Raw genomic sequence first — 27,486 nt, forward strand, 5'->3', positions numbered from 1 at the left:
TTGTTTCTCCTGCCTTGAGCACGCTGCTGCCCCCTTTACCTAGTTAACTTCTCTTCCTTTAGACCGCAGTCATCAGTTTTGCAGGGAAGCTTTTCCTATCTTTCAACTTACATATTCTTGTAGCGCCATATACTTCTCCTTCACTGTAGATATATAGCACCATATACCCCTCCTTCACGGTAGGTATATAGCGCCATATACCCCTCCTTCATGGTAGATACATAGCACCATATATCCCTCCTTCACGGTAGATGTATAGCACCATATACCCCTCGTTCACTGTAGGTATACAGCACCATATACCCCTCCTTCACGGTAGGTATATAGCGCCATATACCCCTCCTTCATGGTAGATACATAGCACCATATATCCCTCCTTCACGGTAGATGTATAGCACCATATATCCCTCGTTCACTGTAGGTATACAGCACCATATACCCCTTCTTCACGGTAGGTATATAGCGCCATATACCCCCCTTCATGGTAGATATATAGTACCATATACCCCTCCTTCACGGTAGATGTATAGCACCATATACCCCTTGTTCACTGTAGGTATACAGCACCATATACTCCTCGTTCACTGTAGGTATACAGCACCGCATAACCCTCCTTCATGGCAGGTATTCAGTGCCATATACCCCTCCCTCGCGGTAGGTATACAGCGCCCTATACCCCTCCCTCGCGGTAGGTATTCAGCGCCCTATACCCCTCCCTCGCGGTAGGTATTCAGCGCCCTATACCCCTCCCTCGCGGTAGGTATTCAGCGCCGTATACCCCTCCCTCGTGGTAGGTATACAGCGCCATATACCGCTCCTTCACTGTAGTTGTCACAGTTGTAATTTTATATTCATTTGGATGGCTCCTGGTGTTTCCTTTTCATTAGTTATTGAACTCCATATGAAGGCAGAAACTTCCCTCTGTGTCTTTAAGGCCTAGTTGGATGATTTAGTAGGTAAGAAGTACATATTTAAAAGAATGAATAACTGGGAATGAGTAAAGCATAGGCATGAAGAGAATGGATTTGGAGTTAGTCATTGGTCTGAATGTGAATCTTGGCTCTCCCCTAATAATTGTGACAGTGGGCAGCTTGCTTAAGGGAGAAGTCTCTTCATCTGAAAAAAGGATATAGTAAATACTTTCAAAGGTTCTTTGGAACAATGTGATAGCATATGTAAAATAAATAATATAATGCTTTGGATATGGAAGATGTTAAGTGGTAGCTTTTACACTTACTTTTTACAAACCTTTTTATTATACAATAAAGAATGCAGATTCAGAAAATCCAACCAAATAGATGTATAGATGGATGAATGATTATGGAGAGAAAACCCTGTAACTTCCAGAAACCCCATACACCCCTTTGTATCTCCACCCCAATGTCAGCACCTTCTCTCCCACCTTAGCAACCTCATCTTGACTTTATAGGAATCACTTCCTTGCATGTCATTATAGTTTTATCGCTCAAATGTGCATTAGTGAACATAATAGTTTAGTCTTGTCTCTTTAAAAAAAAAAGTTTCCCTTCTATCCTTTTATTTTCTTTAGCTTATCTACTGAAAAACTTAGAGGATTTGTCCTGTAGAGTGTCCTGTAGTCTGGATTTTGCTGATTGCACATCAGTGGTGCAGTTCAACATGCTCCTCTGTGTGCTCTGTGTCCTGCAAATTGACAGTGGGTCCAGAGGCCTGCTCAAACTCCTGTTTGATTCCTTTGGCCACACTTTGGCTAGTGGTGTGCTCTTAGAAGTCACGGTGGCCGGGTGCGGCGGCTCACGCCTGTAATCCCAGCACTTTGGGAGGCCGAGAAGGGTAGGACCATCCTGCCTAACACGGTGAAACCCCGTCTTTACTAAAAAATACAAAAAATTAGCCGCGCGTGGTGGCGGGCACCTGTAGTCCCAGGTACTCAGGAGGCTGAGGCAGGAGAATGGCATGAACCTGGGAGGCAGAGCTTGCAGTGAGCCGAGATCGTGCCAGAAAAAAAAAAAAAAAAGTCATGTTGTACCTGGTTCTCTTTCCTTTTGTGATATTAGTAGCTGTTGACAATACCTAGATCCATTAATTTATTAGGAGTGACAAGATGGAGATATTTTGTCATTTTTCAGTTATTGACTTAAATACTTTTAGGAGAGTATTGTCTCTTGTCCCTCGTGTACTCTTCGGTTACATAAAGGTACAGTTCAGTAGAAAAGCTGGATGAAACCTTGAATCTTCACTTTACCAGTTTCCACAATGAGTTGGTTCCTTATCCTCTGAAGGTGACCAATTCCCCCACTGTGTGTTTTTAAAAAATATTATTATCAATTCTGGGCACAGTGGCTCACGCCTGTAATCCCAGCACTTTGGGAGGCTAGGCAGGTGGGTCACCTGAGGTTAGGAGTTCAAGACCGGCCTGGACAACATGGTGAAACCTGTCTCTACTAGAAATACAAAAAATTAGCTGGGCATGGTGGCGTATGCCTGTAATCCCAGCTACTCGGGAGGCGAGGCAGGAGAATTGCTTGAACCCGGGAGGCAGAGGTTGTAGTGAGCCGAGATTGCGCCATTGCACTCCAGCCTGGGCAACAAGAGCAAAACTCCATCTCAAAATATATATATATAAAAAAAGTATATATAAAAATATATAAATATATAAAAAATAAAAAAAATATATAAATATATATATATATAAATATATATAAATATATAGATATATAAAATATAAATATATAGATATATAAATATATAGATATATAAATGTATATACGTATATATACTTATATAAATATATAAATATGTAAATATATAGATATATAAATTTATATAAGTATATATAGATATAAAAATATATATAAGTATATATAAAATATAAATATATATAAATAATTATGAATTCATGGGTTTGAACATATTTGATGGGTTTCAATAAGTTGTGATTAATATTTTTTTTGAAGCCTGTGTTATCCCATCTTTGGCCAGTGGGAGCCCTTTTTAGTTGACTCTTGCATCCTTTGGACATAACCCTTGTGGTCTTTGAGTGTTTTCTTGCTATGTGGTATAACAAAATGTTTCAGGTTCATTTTGAATGTCTTCTGCTTATATCTGGAATTAACCATTTCTCCAAGAGGAGCCCTGTTTGTTTTTTTAAAGTGGGAAATGGCATTTCAAGAAGTCATTCAGAGTGTCAGGGAGGCTTGTTGCTATTGGACTGGTCATTGTTTCTTGACTTCCTCTATGGAAGGATCTGAAAAAAATACATATGAGATCTATGTATTGCAGAACACAATCACCCAGTAGTTAGATTTGTATATTCTATGTCTTCTTTTTTTTTTTTTTTTTGAGACGGAGTCTCGCTTTGTTGCCCAGGCTGGAGTGCAGTGGCGCCATCTCGGCTCACTGCAAGCTCCACCTCCCAGGCTCACACCATTCTCCTGCCTTAGCCTTCCGAGTAGCTGGAACTATAGGCGCCCACTCCTCGGGCTGATGCCCGGCTAATTTTTGTATTTTTAGTAGAGATGGGGTTTCACCGTGTTAGCCAGTATGGTCTCGATCTCCTGACCTCGTGATCCGCCCGCCTCGGCCTCCCAAAGTGCTGGGATTACAGGCGTGAGACACCGCACCCGGCCAGTATATTCTATCTCTTCTTAAAGGCCAGTGACACTTCCTTTGAACACTGCTTTGTAATCCTCTATGTCATTTGCTTAGCATGGCATATGTTGGCATTGTTAATGGGTTCAGGGAAATCATTCCTGTGGCCCCAGTTTGATTGATTTCACTGTAATCTATGGCTATGAATACAGTGGACAAATACGTGTATTACAGGAGTTATGTAATGTGAACGTCGTGAAGTGAATCCCTTAGTAATTGGTAGAGCTAAACTTAACATTTCTTGCACCTGCTGTTTGCAGGTGTATTAACTGCATTACGTTACCCAGTTTAATTCTTACATCAATCATGGGAGGTAGGGACTGTTATTCTCATGTTGTGGATGGGAAAACTGAGGTTTAGTGAGGTTAAACCATGTGCCCAGGCTATAAAATCAGTGAAAGAACTAAGAATTAAACCCATGTCTCTCTTAATTAACTCTGGAGTCTACACACTTAAACACTTTATTACCCTTTTAATTATTAAAAATTAGTCTGGCCTGATTCAGATTTAAAACAACTTGGGAAGCTTTGGGATGATTCTAGGATCTGCTTAGGACTTAATGTCACTTCAGAGGTCTCAGAATGAACTTGAATGATGTCACAGCTGTCCCTTCTGTGCTCACGAGGATCTTTACTAATCAAGTAAGGCACCTGGTTGTGACTGCAGAATCTCTCTCAGTACAGCATTCCAGGCAGCCGCTGAAAATTCACCGAGTTGGCACATAGCGTGAAACCCATCAGGCATTTTGAGTGAGAACCTAGTAGAATGGCGGTGGTGCCTTTTGGATTCTGCGATCACTTTTTCTGCGGCTGTATTACTCTGTCATCACTGCATTATAACAGCCAGGCATATACTTTTTTAGTCTCTTCTGGTAAAAATCAGTGTTTCCCAAACTGTGATTCATTAACACTTAGTTCTGGGAGATGCTTTTAGGTACACTGCAAAAACAAAGAAGAGGAAGCATGGGAGGCTAGTTTGGTGGTCACATAAGTCTGAAAAAACTAAATTTTTTGTTGTTGTTTGTTTGAGACAGTGCCTCACTGTGTTGCCCAGGCTGGGGTGCAGTGGCACAATTATAGCTCACTGTAGCCTTGACCTCCTGGACTAAAGCAGTCCTCCCACCTCAGCCTCCTGAGTAGATAGGATTACAGGCATGTGCCACCACGCCCTGCTAATTTTTAAATTTTTTGTAGAGACAAGGTCTCACTATGTTGCCCGGGCTGGTCTTGAACTCCTGGGCTCAAGTGATCCTCCTACCTTGGCCTCCCAAAGTGCTGGGATTACAGGCATGAGCCACCACACTGCGCCTTGGAAAAACTAATTCTTAAAGCCTTACAACATGTGTTATTAAATTAACATTTTAAGAAATCCTACTGTAAAGAAATCTGCTTAGCTTTTTAATCCAATGTTTTCTAAACATGACTGATCCCTGTATCCCCTTCCTTTTATTTTTAAACAATAAGGAGATGTATTCTCTTAAGAAAGAATACACAGTCCAGAGAGAGGACAAGCTCAGGGCTAGGGCAGGCTCCATGTGGAGACCATTGAGCCTCCAGGACCATTTCTCTGTGTTTTTTAGCCCCGTGAGTCGGAAGAGCTTGCGGGCTGTTGGCCAGGTGACTGTATCAGTTTTAGGTACCACAGCCACGCAGGATGATACCCAGAAGAAGAAAGTCCCTTTTTGGAGCAAGGAAAATGTGCTCAGAAATGCTCCTGGCAGTGTTCCCCTCACATCTTACTGGCCAGGTTTGGGCAGGTGCCCGTTTGTTACCCGTTGTTGGCATGGGGGACAGGATTTCTGTCATTGGCCTAGGCCAGTCATTTATCTTTCTTCTTTTGTTTCCCTTACCTCATTGTGTAGAGAACTAGGCCAGTCACTTAGAGAGGAGGGAGGTTGTGGGTTCACAACACTTGGCCTGTGTCAAGGTCTTCATGACAGGGCTGCCCTACCTTTTTAGCCTTCACTTGTATTCCTCTTCTTCAAGCTGAACTACTTGCTGTTCCCGAGTTTACCATTGGGTGGGTGTGCATACACCCGGGAAGGACTTTGCCTGCATTTTTGTATGTTCAGCTCTACTTGTTGTTAAAGGTCCAGCTCAATTGCCCTTCCATCCAGGCAGCTTCATTATGCTCTTCGTTTCTGCTCAGTAAGCATGCATTTATTGTGGGCAGGGGAGGGAGAGATCTAGGTAATTCCAGGTTTCTGGCTTGGGGGTTGAATGTGTACAGGTGCCCTTTGTGCAGGTTTGGGACGGTGGGATTTAAGGATGTGGTACATGTTGGCCATGTAGATTTTGAGATGCCTGTGGATCTGTCCAGCTGGCGGCTAGGTCTGCAGGTGTACAGTTTGCAGGAGAGATCAGGGTTAAGCAGGTCAATTTGTTGGTGGTCAGTGTACACGTGACAGTTAAGGCTACAGGGGAATGAGACTGCCGAGAGCAGTAGGATGGCTGAGAAGCAGTGAGTCCAAGTGCAGGCAAGGGAGGAGCAGCCCACCAAGGAGAGAAAGAGCATTTAGAGGCCGTGAGATGGAGAGAGAAGCTCAGAGAGTAAGAGGGAGCAGATGGCCAACAGTATCCAGTGGGGCAGAGAGGTGCAGAGGGAGGACTGAGGGTGTGCCCCGGACTTGGCAACTGGGAGGCCTTTGGAGGTCCATGCCAGTGTGGTTTGGGGGTGGGAGTGGAGAGGTTTACAGTGTGTGGACTGTGCTCTGTAGAAGCCTGGCTGAGAAGGCCAGAAGAGAAAGTGGTACCTAGAGGGGAGTGTGTGTTATGGGATTTTTGTTGTTGTCAGGGAGAGATATTTAAGCACATTTTTAGGTTAAGGGAAAGATGGAAAAGTAGAGAGGAAGGGCCTGAACGTCTCAGAGATAGATTGTAATTGATGGAGCCATGCCCGGGGGGCAGGATCAGAGCATAGGTGGGGGCATTCGACTTTAGTAGGAGATAAAAATGGGGGCACATGGAGAGAACTTCGTGGAGGTTGGCAGAGAATTAAGGTATTTCAAGCTGGATAGTCTCAAATATTTTGGTAAGCGGGAGACAAAATTACTGATAGTGAGAACTATGATACATGTAGAGGATAATTTTTTTATTTATTTATTTTTTTTAGACAACATCTTGCTCTGTAGCCCAGGCTAGAGTGCAGAGGAGGATTGTGGCTCATTGCAGCCTTTACCTCTTGACCTCAAGCAGTCCTCCTGCCTCAGCCTCCCAGAGTGCCAGGATTACAGGTGTGAGCCCCTGTGCTGCGCCCGTACAGGGTGATTTTAAGAGAGGCGATGAAAGGTTTGGAAAAAACATCATTGGAGAGAATAAGAGCAGAACCATTTATGGGGCCCTTATTGTGTACCAAGCATTTCACTAGGCACTTTACATTCTCATTGGACCTTCACAGTTATCCTATGAGAAAGTTACTGTTATCCCCATTGTATGGATCAGGAAGCAGGTTTAGAGAGATGGGGTGACTAGCTAAAGGTGACAGAGCTAGCTGGGATGGTGCCAGGCTTTCTTTGACAGGAGAGCCAGCCCTCTTGATCTCTGTGCTCTGCTGTCTCATAAGGGAGAAGCAGCATTGCAAAGGTACGTGGGCTGAGTGCTGAGGAGTTAAGGGCCAAGATGTGAAGTTGGAGGCCATGAAAGACTAGCAACGCCCGCGGTGTGGTTGTGGAATTTTTGTAGGTGGAACACTAACACTCCTGGAGTGAAGCAGTGGAGATCTCATCTGTGGGTGTGGTACGACAGAGGGCCAGGGCACAAGAATGTTTAATGAGAGCTGCCCACACCTCATCAAGCCAAGGGAGGAGCCGAGGCCAGGAGGAAGCTGAGAGCTTGGAGAGAAGGGAAGGGTCAGAGGCCCGCGAGGCCTCCTATCTGCTGGCATGCAAAAGCCTTCCATGTGGCCGTGAGAATGGGCGAGCGCCGTGGAGTGGAGATGAGGATTGCTGGAGGTGAGGAGGTCCAGTTGCCGCTTGGGTGGAATCTGCCCCGTGTTCTATGTCTGTTGTCTTTTTTCTCATTGACTGAAGGAATTGCCCCCAGAAGTTCTCTGGTAAAATGTTAAAGGAAGATTGCATTATCCATTATTAAATCGGAGGGAGCTGAGGAGGCTGAGGGTGGGTAGAATGGGTGTTGCCATCTGTTGATTTGCCCACGGCTGTCTCTGGGTGTGCCAGCGTCATTCAGGCCATTCTCTTGTGGCTGTGCTCAGGCACAATTTTACTGACTAAATGCTACAGAAGTCAGGTATTGGGAAGGAGAATTGTTTCTTCTTTAGAGCAGTATGTTTTAACCATGTTAAATTTCCAAGAATGGGTTTATTTATCGCCTCTACATAGTGTAGACCATTCCAGGAAAATAAATGATTTTTGATTCAAGTACTATATTTATTTATTTATATTTATTTATTTATTTAGAGACAGGGTCTCACTCCTGTCACCCAGGCTGGAGTGCAGTGATGCAATCATGGCTCGCTGCAGCCTCGACTACCTGGGCTCAGGTGATCCTCCCACCTCAGCCTCCTGAGTAGCTGGGACTACAGGGACGTGCCACCATGCCTGGCCAATTTTTAAAATTTTTAGTAGAGATGAGGTTTCGCCATGTTGCCCAGGCTGGTCTTTGAATTCCTGGCTCAAGTCAAGGGCCCACCTTAGCCTCCCAAAATGCTGGGATTATTGGCATGAGCCACTGTGCCTGGCCTAAGCACTGTATTTAAAACTACCTCTCATACATTTAACTGATTTTCCTTGCCTTTTAAAGTGATTAATGGCTTGTTAATACCATTGTGGAATAAAATTCTGTAGAGAAAGAGTTCATACTGCCTCTTGTCTTTATGAACATACAAATGAAATATTATAATTATCATTTTAGTTAATCTAAAGTCCAAGAATGACTCTACATTAAAACAAACCTTTCTGATTTTCCTAATAATAACACACTTCTGTTTTTTTCAGGAATCATAATTTTTTTTTTTTTTTCCTCAACAGAGTTTTGCTCTTGTTGCCCAGGCTGGAGTGCAATGGCACAATCTCAGCTCACGCAATCTCCGCCTCCCAGGTTCAAGCAATTCTCCTGCCTCAGCCTCCCGAGTAGCTGGGATTACAGGCATGCGCCAACACGCCTGGCTAATTTTGTATTTTTTTTTTTTTTTAGTAGAGACGGGGTTTCTCCATGTTGGTCAGGCTGGTCCCGAACTCCTGACCTCAGGTGATCCACCTGCCTCGGCCTCCCAAAGTGCTGGGATTACAGGCGTGAGCCACTGCGCCTGGCCCAGGGATCATAATCTTTATCATCAGGACCAGTTTGCAGTGTTTCCTAAAGTGTAGTGTGAGGGTTCACAGAAATAATTTAGGAAATGTTGTTAAAAATACAATACTTACTCTAAAGACATATCCTAAATTTTGTGAATTAAGAATATAAGGGAATAGTGTCTAAAAATCTGCATTTGAACAAATTCCCCAAGTGATTCTTGAAGAAAACTGATTTAGAATGTTTTCAAGTTACAGATAGGGGCTTCCTGATGTCAACAAGGCCCAAGGAAACTAAGTCATGTCTAATATTAACATGGTTATATATCCACGTGCACCAGGCTGCATTGCTCAGTCCTCTCTACTTAGTGGAATGGCTGTCGCACAAAGGCCTGTCTTAATAACATGTTTCTTTTTTCCTTTTTTTTTGTTTTTTTTTTGAGACAGAGTTTCGCTCTGTCGCCCAGGCTGGAGTGCAGTGGCATGATCTTGGCTCACTGCAAGCTCTGCTTCCTGGGTTCACGCCATTCTCCTGCCTCAGCCTCCTGAGTAGCTGGGACTACAGGCTCCCGCCACCACGCCCAGCTAATTTTTTTGTATTTTTAGTAGAGACAGGGTTTCATCGTGTTAGCCAGGATGGTCTTGATCTCCTGACATCGTGATCCATCCGCTTCGGCCTCCCAAAGTGCTGGGATTACAGGCATGAGCCACCATGCCTGGCCAATAACTTGTTTCTTTTAAGAGCAGAATTGGCCGGAGGCGGTGGCTCACACCTGTAATCCCAGCACTTTGGGAGGGCGAAGCAGGCAGATCACTTGAAGTCAGGAGTTCAAGACCAGCCTGGCCAACACTGCAAAACCCCGTCTCTACTAAAAATACAAAAAATTAGCTGGGCTTGATGGCAGGCGCATGTAATCCTAGCTACTCGGGAGGCTGAGGCAGGAGAATGGCGTGAACCCAGGAGGTGGAGGTTGCAGTGAGCTAAGATGGCGCCACTGCACTCCAGCCTGGATGACAGAGTGGGACTCCATCTTCAAAAAAAAAAAAAAAAAAAAAAAAAGCAGGATTTATTCTTTGAATGTCAACACATTTATTTTAGAATTTAGATAGAAACAGAAGAAGCAATTTGTATGATCTAGATCTGGGCTGGAGTAAATAACTTTTACTCATCAATTAAAAGGGATATAAAAGTCTGTCTCTTTGAGTAGATTTAATTGCATTGTATTTTTGGCTTTATGCAGCTAGTCTTTTATGGCAGTAATTCATTCCATATCTTAATATGACACATTTATGCTATCTGGGCTGCTAGGTGTGGGGCCCAGCTTTTCACTTCAAAGGAATTATGGAAGTCGAGGTCCCAGTGAATCAAATTACCAATGTAATATTTTTTCTAAGTATTTTATCACCAGTTTTTATTTAAAAGCTAGTTAATGTGAAAAGCACACTCACCCGTCTTAACCCAAAGAATGGACTCAGAGACATGAAGAACAGCAGAAGAGAGACTTTTAATGGTGGTCTTGCAAGATGGGGTGTCTGGTAGGCAGGCACACCTGGGACAGTTACAGCAGGTAATTTATCTCCTAGCACACAAGTCCCTTGCCCAGTTCCTCATTGGTCTAGTACTACGGGGTTACAATCTTCCCGGACGTCGCCTAAGTTTTATTATCCCCCTTATAAGGTTATACCCCATCCATCCCCTTCCCCGCTTAAGTTTCAATTTCCCAATAATGCAATTTTCTTCCCTTTTATGGGCTGACCCCTCCTCTACATCCTGTTTGCTTATCATGACTTTCTAGGTGCATGAGCCGTGCAGTTTGTCATGTCCACAGGCCGGATACCAGTACTTAGATTTATCATGCTTCAAAAATGGACCATTTAAAATGTTTCCTCACAATTAACACATTAACTAAGATAATGGCATTATGGTATTCCAGGACAGTAATGGAGTACAAAACAGTGATTGATTTCATGACTAAAGATCTCTGTGAAAAAAGCAATTCAACGTGACTCATCCAGTTGTTGAGTTACAGGACAGCTTTAAAGCAGGGGCAGCTCTTCTGGTTCCTTCAGCATTTATGTTCAGTGCTATCAGCGAGAACTATTATGACATGAGAATTCTTTTTCCAATATACTTCAATATGTATGAACTTCAAAATTCTCTTGGATTGGTTGTATACATGAGTAATTTATCTTCTGTGACCTGGGCTAGAAAGTGAAATGTAGAGAGCATGCCAGAATAGGAAGAATATTAGAATTCCTAAGCCCAGCCTTCCATGGTGGTATGGCTCATTAGCTACCCGATTATGAGTTTCCATCAAAAATAAATGAAGCCAAGGCTGGGTGTGGTGGCTCACACCTGTTATGCTAGCACTTTGGGAGGCTGAGGCGGGTGGATCACCTGAGGTCAGGAGTTCAAGACCTGCCTGGCCAACATGGTAAAACCCCGTCTCTACTAAAAATACAAAAATTAGCTGGGCATGGTAGCACATGCCTGTAGTCCCAGCTATTTGGGAGGCTGAGGCAGGAGAATCACTTGAAACCTGGAAGGCAGAGGTTGCAGTGAGCCAAGATGGCGCCACTGCACTCCAGCCTGGGTGACAGAGTGAGACTTAGTCTAAAAAAAAAAAAAAAGAATAAATGAAGCCCTGTGAGTACAGAGAACATAGTTTATTTACCGTTCCCTCTCCAGTACCCAGCTAAGTGCCAGGCACACAGAGTGAGTCCTCAGTAAATGTTAGATGATTGAATAAATTGATGGAAACATGATTCATATCATAGAAACCTATGATTTCCCTTATGAACTCAAAATTACAATAGAAGCCAGTGATAAAATAGTTACAGAATTTTTTTATCATATAAACTTTTTTAGAAATGCAAAAATTATTGTCAGGGTTTTCAGTTACCTTTTTCTAAGCCAGTTTGCTTTTCTTCATTCTTTTTTTCTAGCCTCTATTCGTTCTCTACTTGCCAATTTAGTCAAACCGCTATCTGCCTGTGTATTTTCAAGTACATGTTCTGATTTCAATTTTCAAGTGTTTGTCTGATTTGAAATATACTTAAATTTCTCTTGTAATCAAATGGAGTGTGTTTTGTAAAGATCTTCAGATTTGAATCTTAGAAATTAGAGATAAAGCTCTTTTTTCTCCCCATGAATCTAATTCTTCCAATTGAATGGAAAAACAACTTAAGTGTTATTATTATTATTTTTAGATGGAGTGTGGCTCTGTCGCCCAGGCTGGAGTGCAGTGGCGCGATCTTGGCTCACTGTAAGCTCTGCCTCCCGGGTTCACACCATTCTCCTGCCTCAGCCTCCCGAGTAGCTGGGACTACAGGCACCTGCCACCATGCTCTGCTGATTTGTTTGTATTTTTAGTAGAGACGGGGTTTCACCATGTTAGCCAGGATGGTCTCGATCTCCTGACCTCGTGATCTGCCCGCCTCAGCTTCCCAAGGTGCTGGGATTACAGGCGTGAGCCACAGCGCCCAAAAACAACCTAAGTATTATTAACCGACCTCAAAATCTACTTCTATTGATCACTTAATAAAGATTTTGCCTTTGTGTTAATACTTATTTTTCTTTTAGAAAGCAGGTGAATCACCAGGAAACATTACGAAAGGAATCTGCTATGAAAGTAAAATATGATGCCATGAGAGGTCATAACATCAATCCCATGTAATATAACTATAATCATTTTTCGGAAAGGAAATTAACATTGTTAAAAAGTTTAGGCTGTGACTTTTGGAACCATAATAGTAACCTGTATCTCTGAACTGGTTTATAATTGTTAAAGCACTTTTATGTGCATATTATCCTTCTTCAAATGCATAATAATTCATTAATTTAAATAGTGCAGACATTATTATTTTACATTGACGTGACTCTCAGAGAGGTGGACATGTTCATTATAGCCCAGCAAGTTAATGGGGAATAATCAACTGCAGCTTCATTTATTCTGGGTTTTAACTGAGTGCTTTTGCCACTCTAATGTGATGTAATATGCTTTTGTCATAGTAATAATAAGGGGATTATGCCCCAGCATGAAGCACATTTTAATTTCGTATTTGTTCAGAGAAAAGATCTAATGGTTTCATATCCCTTCATAGGATGCAGTCTCTCGGTCTATCTTAATAGAGAATTGTCTTTCATTATGGAAGTAGCAACAGAACCGGAATCATACATTTGATGCATGTAGGCATGGTTGGCCTTTGGCCTGGACACAAAACATACTTTGATACATGGTGTAATAAGCTACAGAAGCTTCTGGTCTAATCTGCCATTCATCTTTCTCTATGTTCATGTGAGGTAAAATCGGGATACAGATGTAGGCTTTTGGAAGCTGTGTTGGTCTTACTAAGTACCCCTCGGGAATAGAAGGCCCTGACCTGTGCCTTCACACGGCCTCTCTCATTCATTACTCAGTTCTCCTTCTGGAGGTGCCCTGCTCAGAGGACCTGGGCTTTCAAGGGACATGGTTTAGGGTTGGCCGAAGAGGCTGAAAAGGGATTTTTCCAGTTCGCCTATGCATAATTCATGCTTCAAGGCCAGAAAAGCTCAGAGTACCTCACCTCCCACCCCATTCTCTCCTTTGTTCCTTCAGTTTCTTCTTAGCTACTCCCCTTTTGGCCGGTTGCAGTGGCTCACAACTATAATCCCAACATTTTGTGAAACCAAGGTGGGAGGATTGCTTGAGGACATGAGTTCAAGACCAGCCTGGGCAACATAGTGAGACCCCTGCGTCTACAAAAAAAAAAAAAATAAAAAATTAGCTGGGGTTGGTGTACACACCTGTAGTCACAGCTGTTTGGGAGGTTGAGGTGGGAGGATTGCTTGAGCCCTGCTGAGTCTGTCCTGCAGACCCTGGCTGAGCAAGGGATGAAAGGAATATGCAGATGCAGGTATTTTGCATGAGTGTGGCTAGGGTACTGCTGGCACTAGGGGCCGAAGAGAGAGTGCAGTCCTGATAAACCAGAGCCGCTTGTATATGTTCAGTACAGATTTACTGACAAAGGCCTGGAGTCAACACAATCTATGGGTAATTAACATTGTTGTCCCCCCTTGCAGGGAGCAGTCTGGTGTGCGGATGATCTAAGGTCAGTTTCTGGGCAACATAAGTAAATAAACTTATCTAGATAAACTCCTCTACATTCCCTTGCACCTACTTCTCAACCCTCTGCCTCAGGGTAAGAGAATTAGCTGCCTTCAGCTTTATTCTCTCCCGAAGTTTTGCAAAACCTCCTGGCCTTCCAAGAAGGTTTGCATCTTTCCCTATAACTTTTTATAACTTTTCTCACCACCCTGACCAATCTCCTATAGTACCCAGGAGTTTGAGGCTGTAGTGAGCCATGACTGTGCCACTGCACTCCATCCAGCCTGGGCAACAGAGTGAGACCCTGACTGAAGAGAAAAAAGACTCCCCTGTGAAGCAAAAGAAAATTCTTGAGGCATTTAATCTTTTGAATCAAGTCAGAGTCCAAATCCACCTATATATTTTATAGATGCTTTTAGTATGTTTTAGAACATTTTTGGTGGTACCAGTAGCATAACAGTGGCAACATTTTTTTATTTAAATAGAAAAAAAAGATGGAGACAAACTAAATGTGGAAAAAGAGGATAAATTATGATATAAGCTATTCAAAACATTGGCTGAGTCTTTTATTATTATAAAAGATATTCATGATAAAATACTGAGTGTAAACAGCCAGATGCAAAGTTGTATGTATACCATGATACCAATTTCTTTTAAAAAGTATACAGATGAAAAAGTTACCAATCATTTATTGTTGTCAGACATTGTTACAGTACTTGGTGTGTGTTAATTAATGCTCGTATCAATTTTGTGAGGTAGGTACTATTGTTATCTCTATTTTACGTATGAGGAAAGTGAGGTATGGAAAAGTAACTTGCCCAAGGTTACATAGTAAGTGTTGGAATCACTGACAAGAAGGAAATGTACCAAAATGTTATTAGTGATCATCTGGATCATCATTATGAGTCAGTTTAATTCCTTACATCTATAATAGAGAATGTATTTCTGCTGTTTATGTGATTGGAAATAACAGTTTAAAAAGAAATTATAGCATTTTTGAAATTTAGAAAAACAGTAATATGAGAAAACTTGTAGGTTGAATTTTAAAGAATAGCTGCTCCTTCCTGTATCTAAAGTAGAAATTGTGCTTGACTAAGAGGGAAAAAAAAAGACACAAATCCACTATTTTCTATTAATACACTGTCCCTAAATGATAACCTCTCAGTATCATGTTAACAATTTTCTGTTTTTTTTGATAAGGAAAGTAAGATATTCTTTAGTTCATGGTTCAGCACAATAAAAGCACAACTCAGGAAACAAACTCCAGGTTTTGTATGGATACTTAAATGCTTTACGTCACAGCAAAACATCTCCAGGGAATGTGCACTTTCCTCTCAGTAAAGCACATCCTCAAAGGCAAAAATACTTCAAGAATTATGTGCTCTGTTATGCTGTGTCTTACTGGTTGCTTAACTTTTCAACCCCTCCGTGCTTTTATTTCTGCCCTTCCTGTGCCTTTAGAAAACCCCTCAATCAACCCACTTTGGATTTGTTGGAAGTTGGTAAACATTGTGAGTTGTATTTGTGGTACTATCTGGTGGGCGCTCTAAGAGCTTTGTGAGAGCAGCCATTACAGACTAGACGCCCACGGCTTGAACATGGCTCAAAGTTTAGCCCAAACAGTGGCAGCCTGCAGAGTTTGTAATAACGTTGAATTAGTTGGAGATATCATCCAAAATTCATGACTTCTTTTTTTGTTGTTGTTGTTGGAAAAAAAAAAAATCAGGCCGGGTATGGTTGGTTGCTCGTGCCTGTAATCCCAGCACTTTGGGAGGCCGAGGTGGGCGGATCACCTGAGGTCAGGAGTTCGAGACCAGCCTGGCCAACATGGAGAAACCCCGTCTCTACTATAAATACAAAAATCAGCCGGGCGTGGTGGCACGTACCTGTAGTCCCAGCTACCCAGGAGGCTGAGGCAGGAGAATCACTTGAACTCAGGAGGCGGAGGTTGCAGTGAGCCGAGATCACACCACTGCACTCCAGTCTGGGCTACAGAGCGAGACTCCATCTCAAAAAAAAAAAAATTAGAGCACCTAGCAGCACAGTAGTTGCAATCCCCTTCACACATTTAGAGTCCTTGTCAGGCCCCTATCATCTTTTTTTAGATCTCTGATATTATTTATTTGATCCTCCTGAGGCATATTAGCCCACATAAAAAGCAAGCTAGAGAGGGGAGTGGCTGGGTCAAGGACCTACCTACCGTTAGTAAATGGCAGAGTGGAGCCCGCCTGCCGTGGGAGCCTGTGTTCTTTCTCTTAACACGGCTGCTTGGCTTCCAGGTGGGGAGTGACACTGTTGCTCATGTCATGATCTTTTGTCAGAATCTTAATCATATTAGGTGTAGGTGGCCTTTCAAGTTTCTTAGTCCCTTCTCATCCGTCTGAGGAGGGATATGCATATTTTCTTCATTTCTTTGGTTTTAAATAAATTAGTCTTTGAGGCTGAGGCAGAATATCGTTGTTTCGAAAGAGGTCCTGGTTTTGAGACTATCATAGTTTAAGAATGAGAGTGTTAGTCATGAGATCCCAGTAGATTGTCAGATGCTGCGTATACTTGGAGAGACTCAGCCATGGGACGGCTCCATGTGGTTAATGATGATTTTTGGGGAGTTTGTGTTTGCTTTTGTAAGATGAACCATTTCAGTAGCTTTATAGGATATTACACCCATCACCCCTCGAACTCTGTACAACTGTTTTCCTTTTCAAAATAGCACCAAAAATACATCAAACTTTTAAATGTATGTAACGGAGGTGAGAGACACTTGTTTATTTGAGAAGACCAGGTAATAGGCATGAAGAAAATTGCAAGTTACAGGTTGGCTGCCCTGGCTCCCAGTGAGCAGTGTCCTACTTAAAAACAGTGGACAATGAGGTGTGTATGTTGGCTGGATTCCAGGGAGTTCCTGGTTGTTCAGTTGCTTCTGGTGTCTGAGTACTCAGGTTTCTCTGCCTGGCTTCTCTCTAGATGTTGTTTCCTCATAAGAGGGTCTGTAGTAGCCTTGACACAAAGACAGTTTGAGCGCATTACGGCTGGTACTCTGGAGTAAACAGAAAGCTGATATATATTCAGAAAAGGGTTTATTGATAAAACGTATGCGCTTTTTCATGCGAGGATCTGTCACATATATTAGAGAAAAGTTTTCTGCCAGGTGCGGTGGCTCACACCTGTAATCCCAGCACTTTGGGAGGCCGAGGCGGGCAGATCACAAAGTCAGGAGATCGAGACCATCCTGGCCAACATGGTGAAGCTCCGTCTCTACTAAAAATACAAAAAATTAGCCGGGCGTGGTGGTGGGCACCTGTAGTCCCAGCTACTCGGGAGGCTGAGGCAGGAGAATTGCTTGAACCCAGGACACGGAGCTTGCAGTGAGCCGAGATCGCACCGCTGCACTCCAGCCTGGCGACAGAGTGAGACTCCATCTCAAAAAGAAAAAAAATAAAAGCTTTCAAGTTTTGCTCTGTCTTTAGAAAAATACTCTGAAAATGTTCTTAAAATTTTCTCTCTCTGCAGAAAAACTCACTGGGTGATTAAAAATGATCTTGATACGTTGTTTTCAAATAGGTTTAAATCTTAAAATGAAGACAAAACTTTATTTTTGTTGTTGTTTTTTAAATCTTTTTTATTCTTTGCTTTCTTTTTTTTTGTTATTTCGGGTTTTTTTGTGTGTGTTTTTCACTTATTTTATTTAAATAGAAAATAAGATGTATTTTTTTTACAGGACAGCGGTCTGGTTCACCAAGAGCTTTTATGAGTTAATATTGTGATACGGATACTGAAAACTTAAACAAGAGTAGAGTACCCTGTCCTCGTTTCTGGACCAGGATACTGAAGATTATCAGTTATCCTTTGTGACAGTGGGCAAAGTACACGTATTTTTCTTTCATCTTTCCTAAAACAGGCATTTTAGGAAGGTGATTGTCAGGAAGAGGTTGTCTTTACCTGAAGCCTATGCTAGCATAATAGAGTAAGTCTTTGGGGAAATCTGCCTTGTGAAGTTTCTTTTTTTCAAACCTATAAATAGGAGAATGAAGACAATTATTGTTTGGTTATCCTCAGAGCCACAGGAATTTATTCATGTTTTAAATTTGTTGAATTTTCATTAGCTTCTTTCTCTTTTTTTCTGAAATTTCATCTTGGGGAAAATGATTAGTGGATTCTACCCTTTTGACCTGGAAGAAATAGAGTATGTAGTGGCTGCTCATTCAGACATGAGGAGATTCTGGCTTCAGAAATATTAAATCCGTAAAAAGGAATTTCCATGCAGAATGTGTACAGAAAACTTTTTCCTCTGCTTTCATACCACAACAAACATAAACATAGAAGATTTTCGTGACCAAATGTGTGGGGTTTTTTTCCCCACACTCCAAGCAGCGGACACCAGCTGGGTGTCCTCTAATTGTTCCAGCATCGTCTACCTGGAGACAGTGTCAGAGCCCATAGATTAAGTGAAGCTCAGTCCCCAAGAGCCCTCAACCCCCCACCCCCGACGTCAGTCTGTAAGTCTGGGCTGCCGGAATTTCTTACCAACCAGCTTCAATTTGAGGTGCCCATGAGCCCCCTTTGGGTTCAGTTAATTTGCTGGAGCAGCTCACAGAACTCAGGGAAATGCTTACTTACATTTACTGGTTTATTGTAGAAGATATTGCAAAAGATGCAGATGAAGAAATGCTATGGTGAGGTATGGGGGAGGGGTGCGGAGCTTTCGTGCCCTCCCTGGGCACCACCCTCCAGGAACCTCACATGTTCAGCTGTCCCGAAGCTCACTGAGCCCTGTCCTCTGGAGCTTTCCTTCCTCTAGAGTATAGGGTGGGATCTCTGATGGGAGGGTCCTAAGACCCACAGTCAGAGAGGCAGGGGCCCCTGAGAGTAGAAGGAGGGCAGAAAAAGGTCAGAGACTTGCCCCCGAGGCCCGACACACCCAACATTATAACAAAAGACTGTAACAAGGGCTGTGGGAGTTAGGAGCCAGGAACCCTGGATGAAAACCAATATATATCATAACACTGCACATAGTAACCCAGTTATTTTTGGCCCACGAGGTGTTTTTTTCTCTCTCCTGTTCTCCTGGCTTACAGATTCTCCATCAGGCTATGGGGATGGGATAGGAACAAAGAACTGTTTTCTTTCTAGTAAGGGCCAGTGATTCCCAGCGGGTGGGGTGTGGGAACTTCAGAACCAGATTGGAAAATCAGATTGAAAGAATAATAGGTAGGGGTTTTGCTTAAATAGAGCTAAAATAGAAAACATTATTCTCATAAACCCATCTCCCCTGCAATTTGATTTTTATTATGGTAAAATACTTATAAAATTTGCTATCTGAACCATTTTTGAGTATACAGTTCGGTGATACTAAATGCATTTATAATGTTGTGCAACCATTGCCACCATCTATCTCCATAACTCTTTTCATCTTGTAAAGCTGAAACTCTGCTAGGCACGGTGACTCATGCTTGTAATCCCAGCACTTTGGGAGGCCTAGGTGGGAGGATCGCTTGAGGCCAGGAGTTCAAGACCAACCTGGGCAACATGGGGAAACTCCCATCTTTACAAAAAACTTAAAACATAGCAGGACACACACTTGTAGTTCTAGCTACTCAGGAGGCTGAGGGGGAAGGATTGCTTGAGCCAGGAGATTGAGGCTACAGTGAGCCAAGATTGCACCACTGTACTCCAGCCTGGGTGGCACAGTGAGACCCTATCAAAAAACAAACAAAAAACCCCCCAAACTGAAACTCTATACCCATTAAACATTAACTCACCATTCTCCCCTTCCCCTAGCTCTTAGAGAAACCACCATTTTATCATTAAATAAACGAAAGGCCTTATTCAGATGTAGTCAGTAGTGACAAACATATGTTTGCATGTTACATGTAAGTATGAAGTAGCGAGATAAAAGAAATATACAGACACAGGGCAAGAGGTTGTAGATCCGTAACTAGGAAGATAAAAAATAAAAATAAAAAATTAAAAGTTTTGAAGGAAGTTATAAAGATAGACACATATCCAAAGAATATGCTTCAGATATGCATGTACTGTCAGTCATATTCATACCCAGCCCTTACAGGCAGTTTCCAGTTTAAGAACTCAAATTCAGGAACAACTCCTTTCTTTCTTTTTTTTGAGACAGTGTCTTGCTATGTTGCCCAGGCTGGAGTGCAGTGGTGCAGTCCTGGGTCACCGCAGCCTGCATCTCCTGGGCTCAGTCAGACCTCCTTCCTCACCCTCCTGAGTAGCTGGGACTACAGGTGCCTGCCACCAAGCCCAGCTAATTTTTTAAATTTTAGATGGGGTTTCACCATGTTAGCCAGGCTGGCCTCAAACTCCTGACCCCAAGTGATCCACCCGCCTCTGCCTCCCGAAGTGCTGGGATTATAGGCGTGAGCCACTGCACCCGGCCAGGAACTTCTTCAATAAGTTTTTTGGCTTTGGTTTTATCATTTGATCAGTAGTGTTCATTTAACTATTTGCCAAAGCATTGAGAAGTTGTGATTAAAATTATTTAGCAGTGTAGACCTCTGAAAGCATTTAACTCCATTAAATATTACCCCCAAAATTCGTAAGTTGTTTAAATATCTGCCTGATGTTTTAAAAGCAGTAGAATTTGAGAATTCCTCATTTCCTCAATTTTTTTTCTGTGAACTAAATGAAAAATGTTAAATTTCAATAAAATCTAGACCATTTATTTAATTTCATAGAGAGCGACCCAGAAACTAGAAAATAGTTTTAAAAGGTCACATGATTTTCTTTTATGCATTAAATGTCTTTGTCTATATATGATTATGATTAAGATTTTTAAAAAACTCCTTTGGAAAATGTTGAATGCTATATATTAATTTGAGCATAAAGGAATGTCTTTTCTTTCTTGGGTGCAACATGTACATCTTAAGGTTTTAAAAAAAAATTCCACTAAGAAATCTTGAATCTATGGCTTTTTTCCTTTTTTTTTTTATAAGGTCACCAGGAGACTTTTGTTTGTTTTTAATAACAGTAAGCACGAACAGGGATGACATCCTTGGCACTTGATCGTAGATACCATGAGACTAATCAAGGACTGGAAATTCTCCACTCCCAGTTGGGTGGCCTGGGGCTGTGGGATTGATTGCATCTGTGCTGGTCTGGCCTCTGCTTGAAAACGAAGTGGTTCTCCACGCTTGTTTGTAGGATGAGGGCGACAGTAACATTAGCCTTTTAGCTCTCCAAGTCATGTGGCAGTGCTGGTCAAGAACTTGTAATATTTCTCACGTGAAAAAAAAAATGTTCTGCAATTTTTTTTGTTTCTTTTTTTCCTTCCAAACCAGTAAGTACACCCCAATTACATTGTATATGCTTTTGATTACGGTGATATGTGATCAAGTAAAAAAAATCCTCTTTTTAATGTAGTCTCACTAGCAAGATAGTGGGGTTTTCATTCTATAGTCTCTCCTTTAAGAAAAAAAATGCCAAGCAGTATCTTTTTTTTTTTTCTCCCAGACAGAGTCTTGCTCTCTCAGGCTGGAGTGCAGTGGTGAGATCTCAACTCACTGCAACCTACATCTCCTGGGTTCAAGCTATTCTCATGCCTCAGCCTGCCAAGTAGCTGGGATTACAGGTGCCCGCCACCACGCCCAGCTAATTTTTGTATTTTTAGTAGAGACGGGGGTCTCACTGTGTTGGCCAGGCTGGACTCAAACTCCTGACCTCAAGTGATCCACCAGCCTCGGTCTCCCAAAGTGCTAGGATTATAAGCGTAAGCCACTGCACCCAGCCCAAAGCAGTATCTTTATACAGTTATTTTTAACATCACTTGCTGTTATACAGACACACATAGACTTAAAATTCTATACCTCCGCCTAGAGGAAACCACTTTTAAAAGTGTCTGTGCTTGCAAACATTTTCCCATCATAGAAAACTTTCCATGAAGGTATATATGTATTCCTAAAGCATTCTTTTCAATGGTATACCAATAATTTATTTAACTCTTTGACTATTGACGTATATATATAAAAACTTGCGTTACTTCCAATTTTTTTTTGCCCCTATAATTAATATAGCAGTAAAATTCCTTATACATGTACTTTTTTGGATTTCCATTGGGCAGAGTCCTAGGAGTGGCATTGCAGAATAAAAAGTCCTTTAGGCCGGGTGCGGTGGCTCACGCCTGTAATCCCAGCACTTTGGGAGGCCGAGGCAGGTGATCACATGAGGTCAGGAGTTCGAGACCAGCCTGGCCAACATGGCAAAAACCCATCTCTACTAGAAATAAAAAATTAGCTGGGTGTGGTGTCGTGGGCCTGAAGTCCCAGCTACTCTGGAGGCTGAGGCAGGAGAATCACTTGAACCTGGGAGGCAGAGGTTGCAGTGAGCTGAGTGGTTGCAGTGAGCACCACAGCACTCCAGCCTGGGCAACATGTGAGACTCAAAAAGTCCTTTAAAGTTTTGATATATGTGGCTCAGCTGCTTTCTTAAAAGCTTGTAGAAATAGATATTTCCCCCAACAATATATGAAAACAACCATTTCCCTGTGTCCTTGTGAACATTAGATAGGTGAGTCCTTTCCGCTGCTTTGGCAGTCTGATGGTATCTCATTGCTCTAATTTGCATTCCTCTGGTAAAAAAGGGGATTGCATTTTTTTGTCATACATTTATTGGTCATTTGTTTATCTTTTATGATTTCCCTTTCAACTTCTTTGGTTTTCTTTTGAGTTATTTTCTTATTTTTGGAGTCTCTGTATATTTAATGATAGTTCTTTGTTACATTGTTACAGATACTGTCTCCTAGTCTATCATTTATATTTCGTTTGCATCATCTTTTGTGAAACAAGAATTTTGCATTTTAGGTAGTCAGATTTGTCATTTTTTTCCCCTTCATACCATTTGGATTTTGTGTTTTATTTTAGAGAAGCCTTTTCCATTCCAAGATTATAAAAAGCTGCTCCCTTATTTCCTCTTAATTCTTTTTTAGCTTAAAACATGTTTAGCTGTTTAATCTTTTTGGAGTTATTTATATACAAAATGGAAGACCGTAACCTTTTATTCCCATGTGAATATCAAATTATTCCAACATCATTTGCTGAGTAGTGTGTGGTTTTTATCATTAATTTCAAATTCTTCTTAAGAAAATTATGTTCTTAATTTGCACATATATAGCTACATTGGTTTGTTTACTCCCTACCATTGTGTTGATTTATTTATTCCTATACAGTCATTATACTGTTTTGATATCTGGTAGGGAAAATCCTTCCTTAATTTTTTTTCCAAAAAATTTTAACCTTAAGCATTTATTTACTTTTGTGGAAAAACTTCTGTTATTCGTTAAGCCTTATCTTAATGCTTGTTTAGATGGCATTTCATACCTTTGATTTTGTTTTTTTATGTGATTTATTCATTCAGTAATCTGCTTTGTATTTTTTTTCCTTTCATTTCAGAGTCCTGTGTATGGAAACTCACATGAGTCAGCTCAGTCTAGAAGAGTAGTAATTTCTCATAATATGGATAAAGCTCTGAAAGAAGGTAAGGATTAAATGAGATTATATAATTACCATGTAAAGCAATTCATTATATTCTAAGAGGAAAATAATAATCTCCAGCAAATTTATTCTTCTTGTCTGCGTGTAGTGTTAGGAATTTTTTCTTCATGAGTTTGTATTTGATGACTAAATACATCCATGTTTTGTTTGCATGTAAGGGATTTACACGTTTGTTGAGTAGGAATTTCCAGATCATGTGAAACTAGCCAGCCATGTAGAGCTAGTTCCATCATATGAAGCACAGATCTGTTCTCTCTTTTCTAAAATGGGTTTTAGAAATTTTTTTTTTTCTTCTAACTATAACCTAGAGAAGCTATGTTGGGATAAATAGACTCAGGCTCACTCATAGATAAACCAGTTAAACCCAACTAAGTGATAGTAGTCTTTCAGAGGAGTGAGTTTACAATGAAGCTTGTCTTGAAGAAGGCAGAAGCAGGGTGGTGGAAGGTAAAATATGGCTATGTCTGGAAGTGGGAATAAATAAGTGTACTTTTAAATATTAAAATTTTAAAAAATATATTTTGAACATCAAATTAAGGTTTAAGAAAGATTTTAAATATCAAATTTCTAAAAACATTGACAGTTTCAGTTAATTTTCAGAAAACAAGTCATGAGTTTATCAGGTGAATATATGATGTTAGATGTGAAGTTAAGAGAGCCGAATAAGTGATATGTACATATATGTGTTTTACTCATCATAGTTCACAAAAATCACCATATCAAAATCTGAAAATGAGAGTACTGTTTCAGTACAGAAACAGTTTGAAATTGTGTGGATTCACAGAATTTTAGACCTTTGGGGACATAATTAAATTTTAAAAAATACTTCTATTAGTAGTTAAAGTACAACTTATAAAACTTACTGGATTTAAAATTTGGCAATTATTTATAATCTTTAAAGTATGACTTATAAAACTTACTGGATTTAAAATTTGGCAATTATTCGTAATCTCATAATCATGATTTTTAGAGTACAGGATTGGCTGGGTGTGGTGGCTCATGCCTGTAATCCTAGCATTTTGGGAGACCGAGGTGGGTGAATTGCTTGAGCCCAGGAGTCCAGCCTGGGCAACATGGTGAAACTCTGTCTCTGCAAAAAATACAAAAATTAACTGGGAGTGGTGGCACATGCCTGTAGTCCTAGCTCCTTGGGAGGCTGAAGTGGGAGGATTGCTTGAGCCCGAGAGGCAGAGATTTGCAGTGAGCCTAGATTGCACCACCGCACTCCAGCCTGGGCAACACAATGAGACTCTGTCTCAAAAAAAATGTACAGGATTTATTCTTAATTGCTTTTATTGAGGTAAAATTTACATACTTTGAAATGTACAAATCTTAATTATACAATTCAGTAATTTTCATAAATGTGCATAACTGTATAACCACCTCATTCAAAATAGAGAACATTTCCATCATTCTAGAAAATCTGCCTCATGCTCCCCTTTGATCAACACCCACCCTTCATGGTATCACTTCATTTTGTCTCTTCTAAAACTTTATGGAAATGGAACCATACAGTGTGTATTCTTTTATGCCTGGCCTCTTTCACTCAGCATAATGTTTTTAGATTCATCCATATTGTGTATATCAGTTTATTCTTTGTTACTTTTGGGTGGGTGGTATTCCATTACAGTGATACAGCTATGACAATATGTTTACCCTTTCTCCTGTGGGACATCTGGGTTATTTCTAAGTTTTGGAAAGTTAGTCAATACAGTTGCTATCAACAGATATTTCAGTGGACATATGTTTTTCTCTTGGATAAATAGGAGGAGAATTGCTGAGCCATAGGATAGTTGTATTTTTAACTTTATAATAAATTACCAAACGGTATTCCAAAATGATTGTCTCTTTTTAGACTCTCACCAGCAGTTTATGAGAGTTCCGGTTGTCTCATATTACCACCAACATTTGCTGTTGTTTTGTTCCTCTTTTAGCCATTCTGATGGGTGTATCTTACTGTGGCCTTAAATTGCATACCCCTACTGACTATGATATTAAACACCTTTTCATGTGTTATTGACAATTTTCAGATTTTTATTTGTGATGTGTCTATGCAAGTCTTTTTTAAACTTATAATTTATTTATAGTTTTTAAAATATCTGGATTCATGTCTTTTGTTAGATGTAGATACAGAAGATTTTTCTCCTAGTTTGTGAGTTGCCTTTTGTTTTCTTAATGCTATCTTTGAGTGGATGTTTTCAAGTTTGATAAAGTCCAATTTACCAATCTTTTTTTCCTCTCTGTTCTTTAGATAGATAGGATGATGATGATTTTTTTCAGGTTCACCAATTTTTTTTTCTGTCTCATCTCCATTCTGTAGTTAAGTGCATCCAGTGAAATTTTTATTGCACACTTTGTGCTTTTCATGTGTAGAATTTCCATTTGGTTCTTTTTACTTGTTGTTTCTGCAATGTTTGCTTTTCTGCTGAGATTCTCTCGTCTGTCAATTATTATGACATTTTTATTTTTAATTTCTTGAACATATTTTGTAGTAGCTGCTTTAAAGTTCTTTTATGCTAATTCCAACATCCGGGCTATCTTGATGTTGGTTTCTGTTAATGGCTTTTTCTCTTGACTCGATGTCACTTTTTGGGGGTTTCTTCTGATGTCCAGTTGTTTTTGATTGTATACTGGACAATGTGGATGCTGCTTTTTAGACGTTCTAGATTCTGTTATCTTCCTCTGAAGAGGTTTTTAGTATGCAGTTTAATTAATGGCTGATCACCTTGAAGATACTTGGTTTTATACATTTTCTGAGGATGGATGTGTTTGGATTTTGTCCTTCATCTAAAGTGAGTCCCTCAGTCTGAGGACATAGACTTAACTCTGGTTCATGGCCTTTCCACAATTGCAATGGAAAGCCCAACACAGTTAGTGAAATTCTAGCTCCAAACTCTGTCTCCCTGGTGGACAGTAGTTGGAGTATCTGCTCAGCTCTTTGAGTCTTCCAGCTGTTGCTTTCCACTGGTCTCCTGTAGTCTTACCCCTATACATGTGTAGTTCACAGTTGGCAATGAATTTGAGAATCTGTACCCAGATTTCATGGTGTTTATTTCTTGCCTTTATTTTCAGCAGCCCTGGCAACTCTTAAATCTGTTTCCTGATATATTAAAAAAAAAAACACAAAAGACATTCTCTTCCAGTTTACTGCCTGTACCTCTAAGACTGCAGTTGCCTTTAGGGAAAAGCTGTGTGTAAACATGGATCTTACCTAGTGCCATTCCTTTCTTTCAATAATAGATTCCCTTCTAATTGCTAAGTTTGGTTGCTCTCAGTGCTTTTAAATACAGATGGTTCCTGATTTATGATAGTTCAGTTTATGGTTTTTTTTTTTTACTTTTGTGGGGTGGGATGGGGGTGTTATTAGGATGCAGCTCCATCATAAGCTGAGGAACATCTGTAATTTTTAAATTTTTTTTCCAGATTTCCAAATTATTTTCTATAGGAAGGTTAGTCTGATATAAGCTATTCTACCACCCCTGGAATTAGAACTCTGTCCTTAATATTAAAAAAATTTTAATTGTGTTAAAATAGACATAACATAAAATTTATCATTATAACCATTTTAAGTATATAGTTCAATAATGTTTTGTTGTGTGTGTGTGTGTGTGACACGGAGTCTTGCTCTGTCACCCAGGCTGGAGTGCAGTGGCATGATCTTGGCTCACTGCAACCTCCGCCTCCTGGGTTCAAGCAGTTCTTGTGCCTCAGCCTCCCAAGTAGCTGAGATTACAGGCACACACCACCATGCCCAGCTAATTTTTGTATTTTTAGTAGAGACAGTGTTTCACCATGTTGGTCAGGCTGGTCTCTAACTCCTGACCTCAAGTGATCCGCTTGCCTTGGCCTCCCAAAGTGCTGGGATTATAGGCATGAGCCCCCGCACCCGGCCTTAGTTCAGTAATGTCAAGTACATCCACATTATCATGCAACCAATCTCTAGAACTGTTTTCATCTTGCAAAACTGAAACTCTTTACTTATTAAGTGACAACCCCTTTCTCTTCCTCCAGCCCCTGG

General features: G+C 40.9%; 1 protein-coding gene across 17 annotated transcripts in view; it reads left to right on the plus strand.

Moving 5' to 3' along the window:
- Nucleotides 1–27,486, plus strand: part of SNX25 (sorting nexin 25) — a 190,402-nt gene that overhangs the window by 42,145 nt on the left and 120,771 nt on the right. For all 17 annotated transcript variants that reach the window (XR_010156373.1, XR_010156374.1, XR_010156376.1 and 14 more), the window contains one exon: nucleotides 23,367–23,451. Coding sequence is in view for 13 of the 17 variants with exons in the window: in XM_054683529.2 (XP_054539504.1) it covers nucleotides 23,367–23,451 (85 nt within the window). In the remaining 4 variants the exon portion in view is untranslated. The remainder of the gene's footprint in view (nucleotides 1–23,366; nucleotides 23,452–27,486) is intronic.

The sequence above is a fragment of the Pan troglodytes genome, chromosome 3 (genome assembly GCF_028858775.2).
Source record: "Pan troglodytes isolate AG18354 chromosome 3, NHGRI_mPanTro3-v2.0_pri, whole genome shotgun sequence".
Lineage (NCBI taxonomy): Eukaryota > Metazoa > Chordata > Mammalia > Primates > Hominidae > Pan > Pan troglodytes.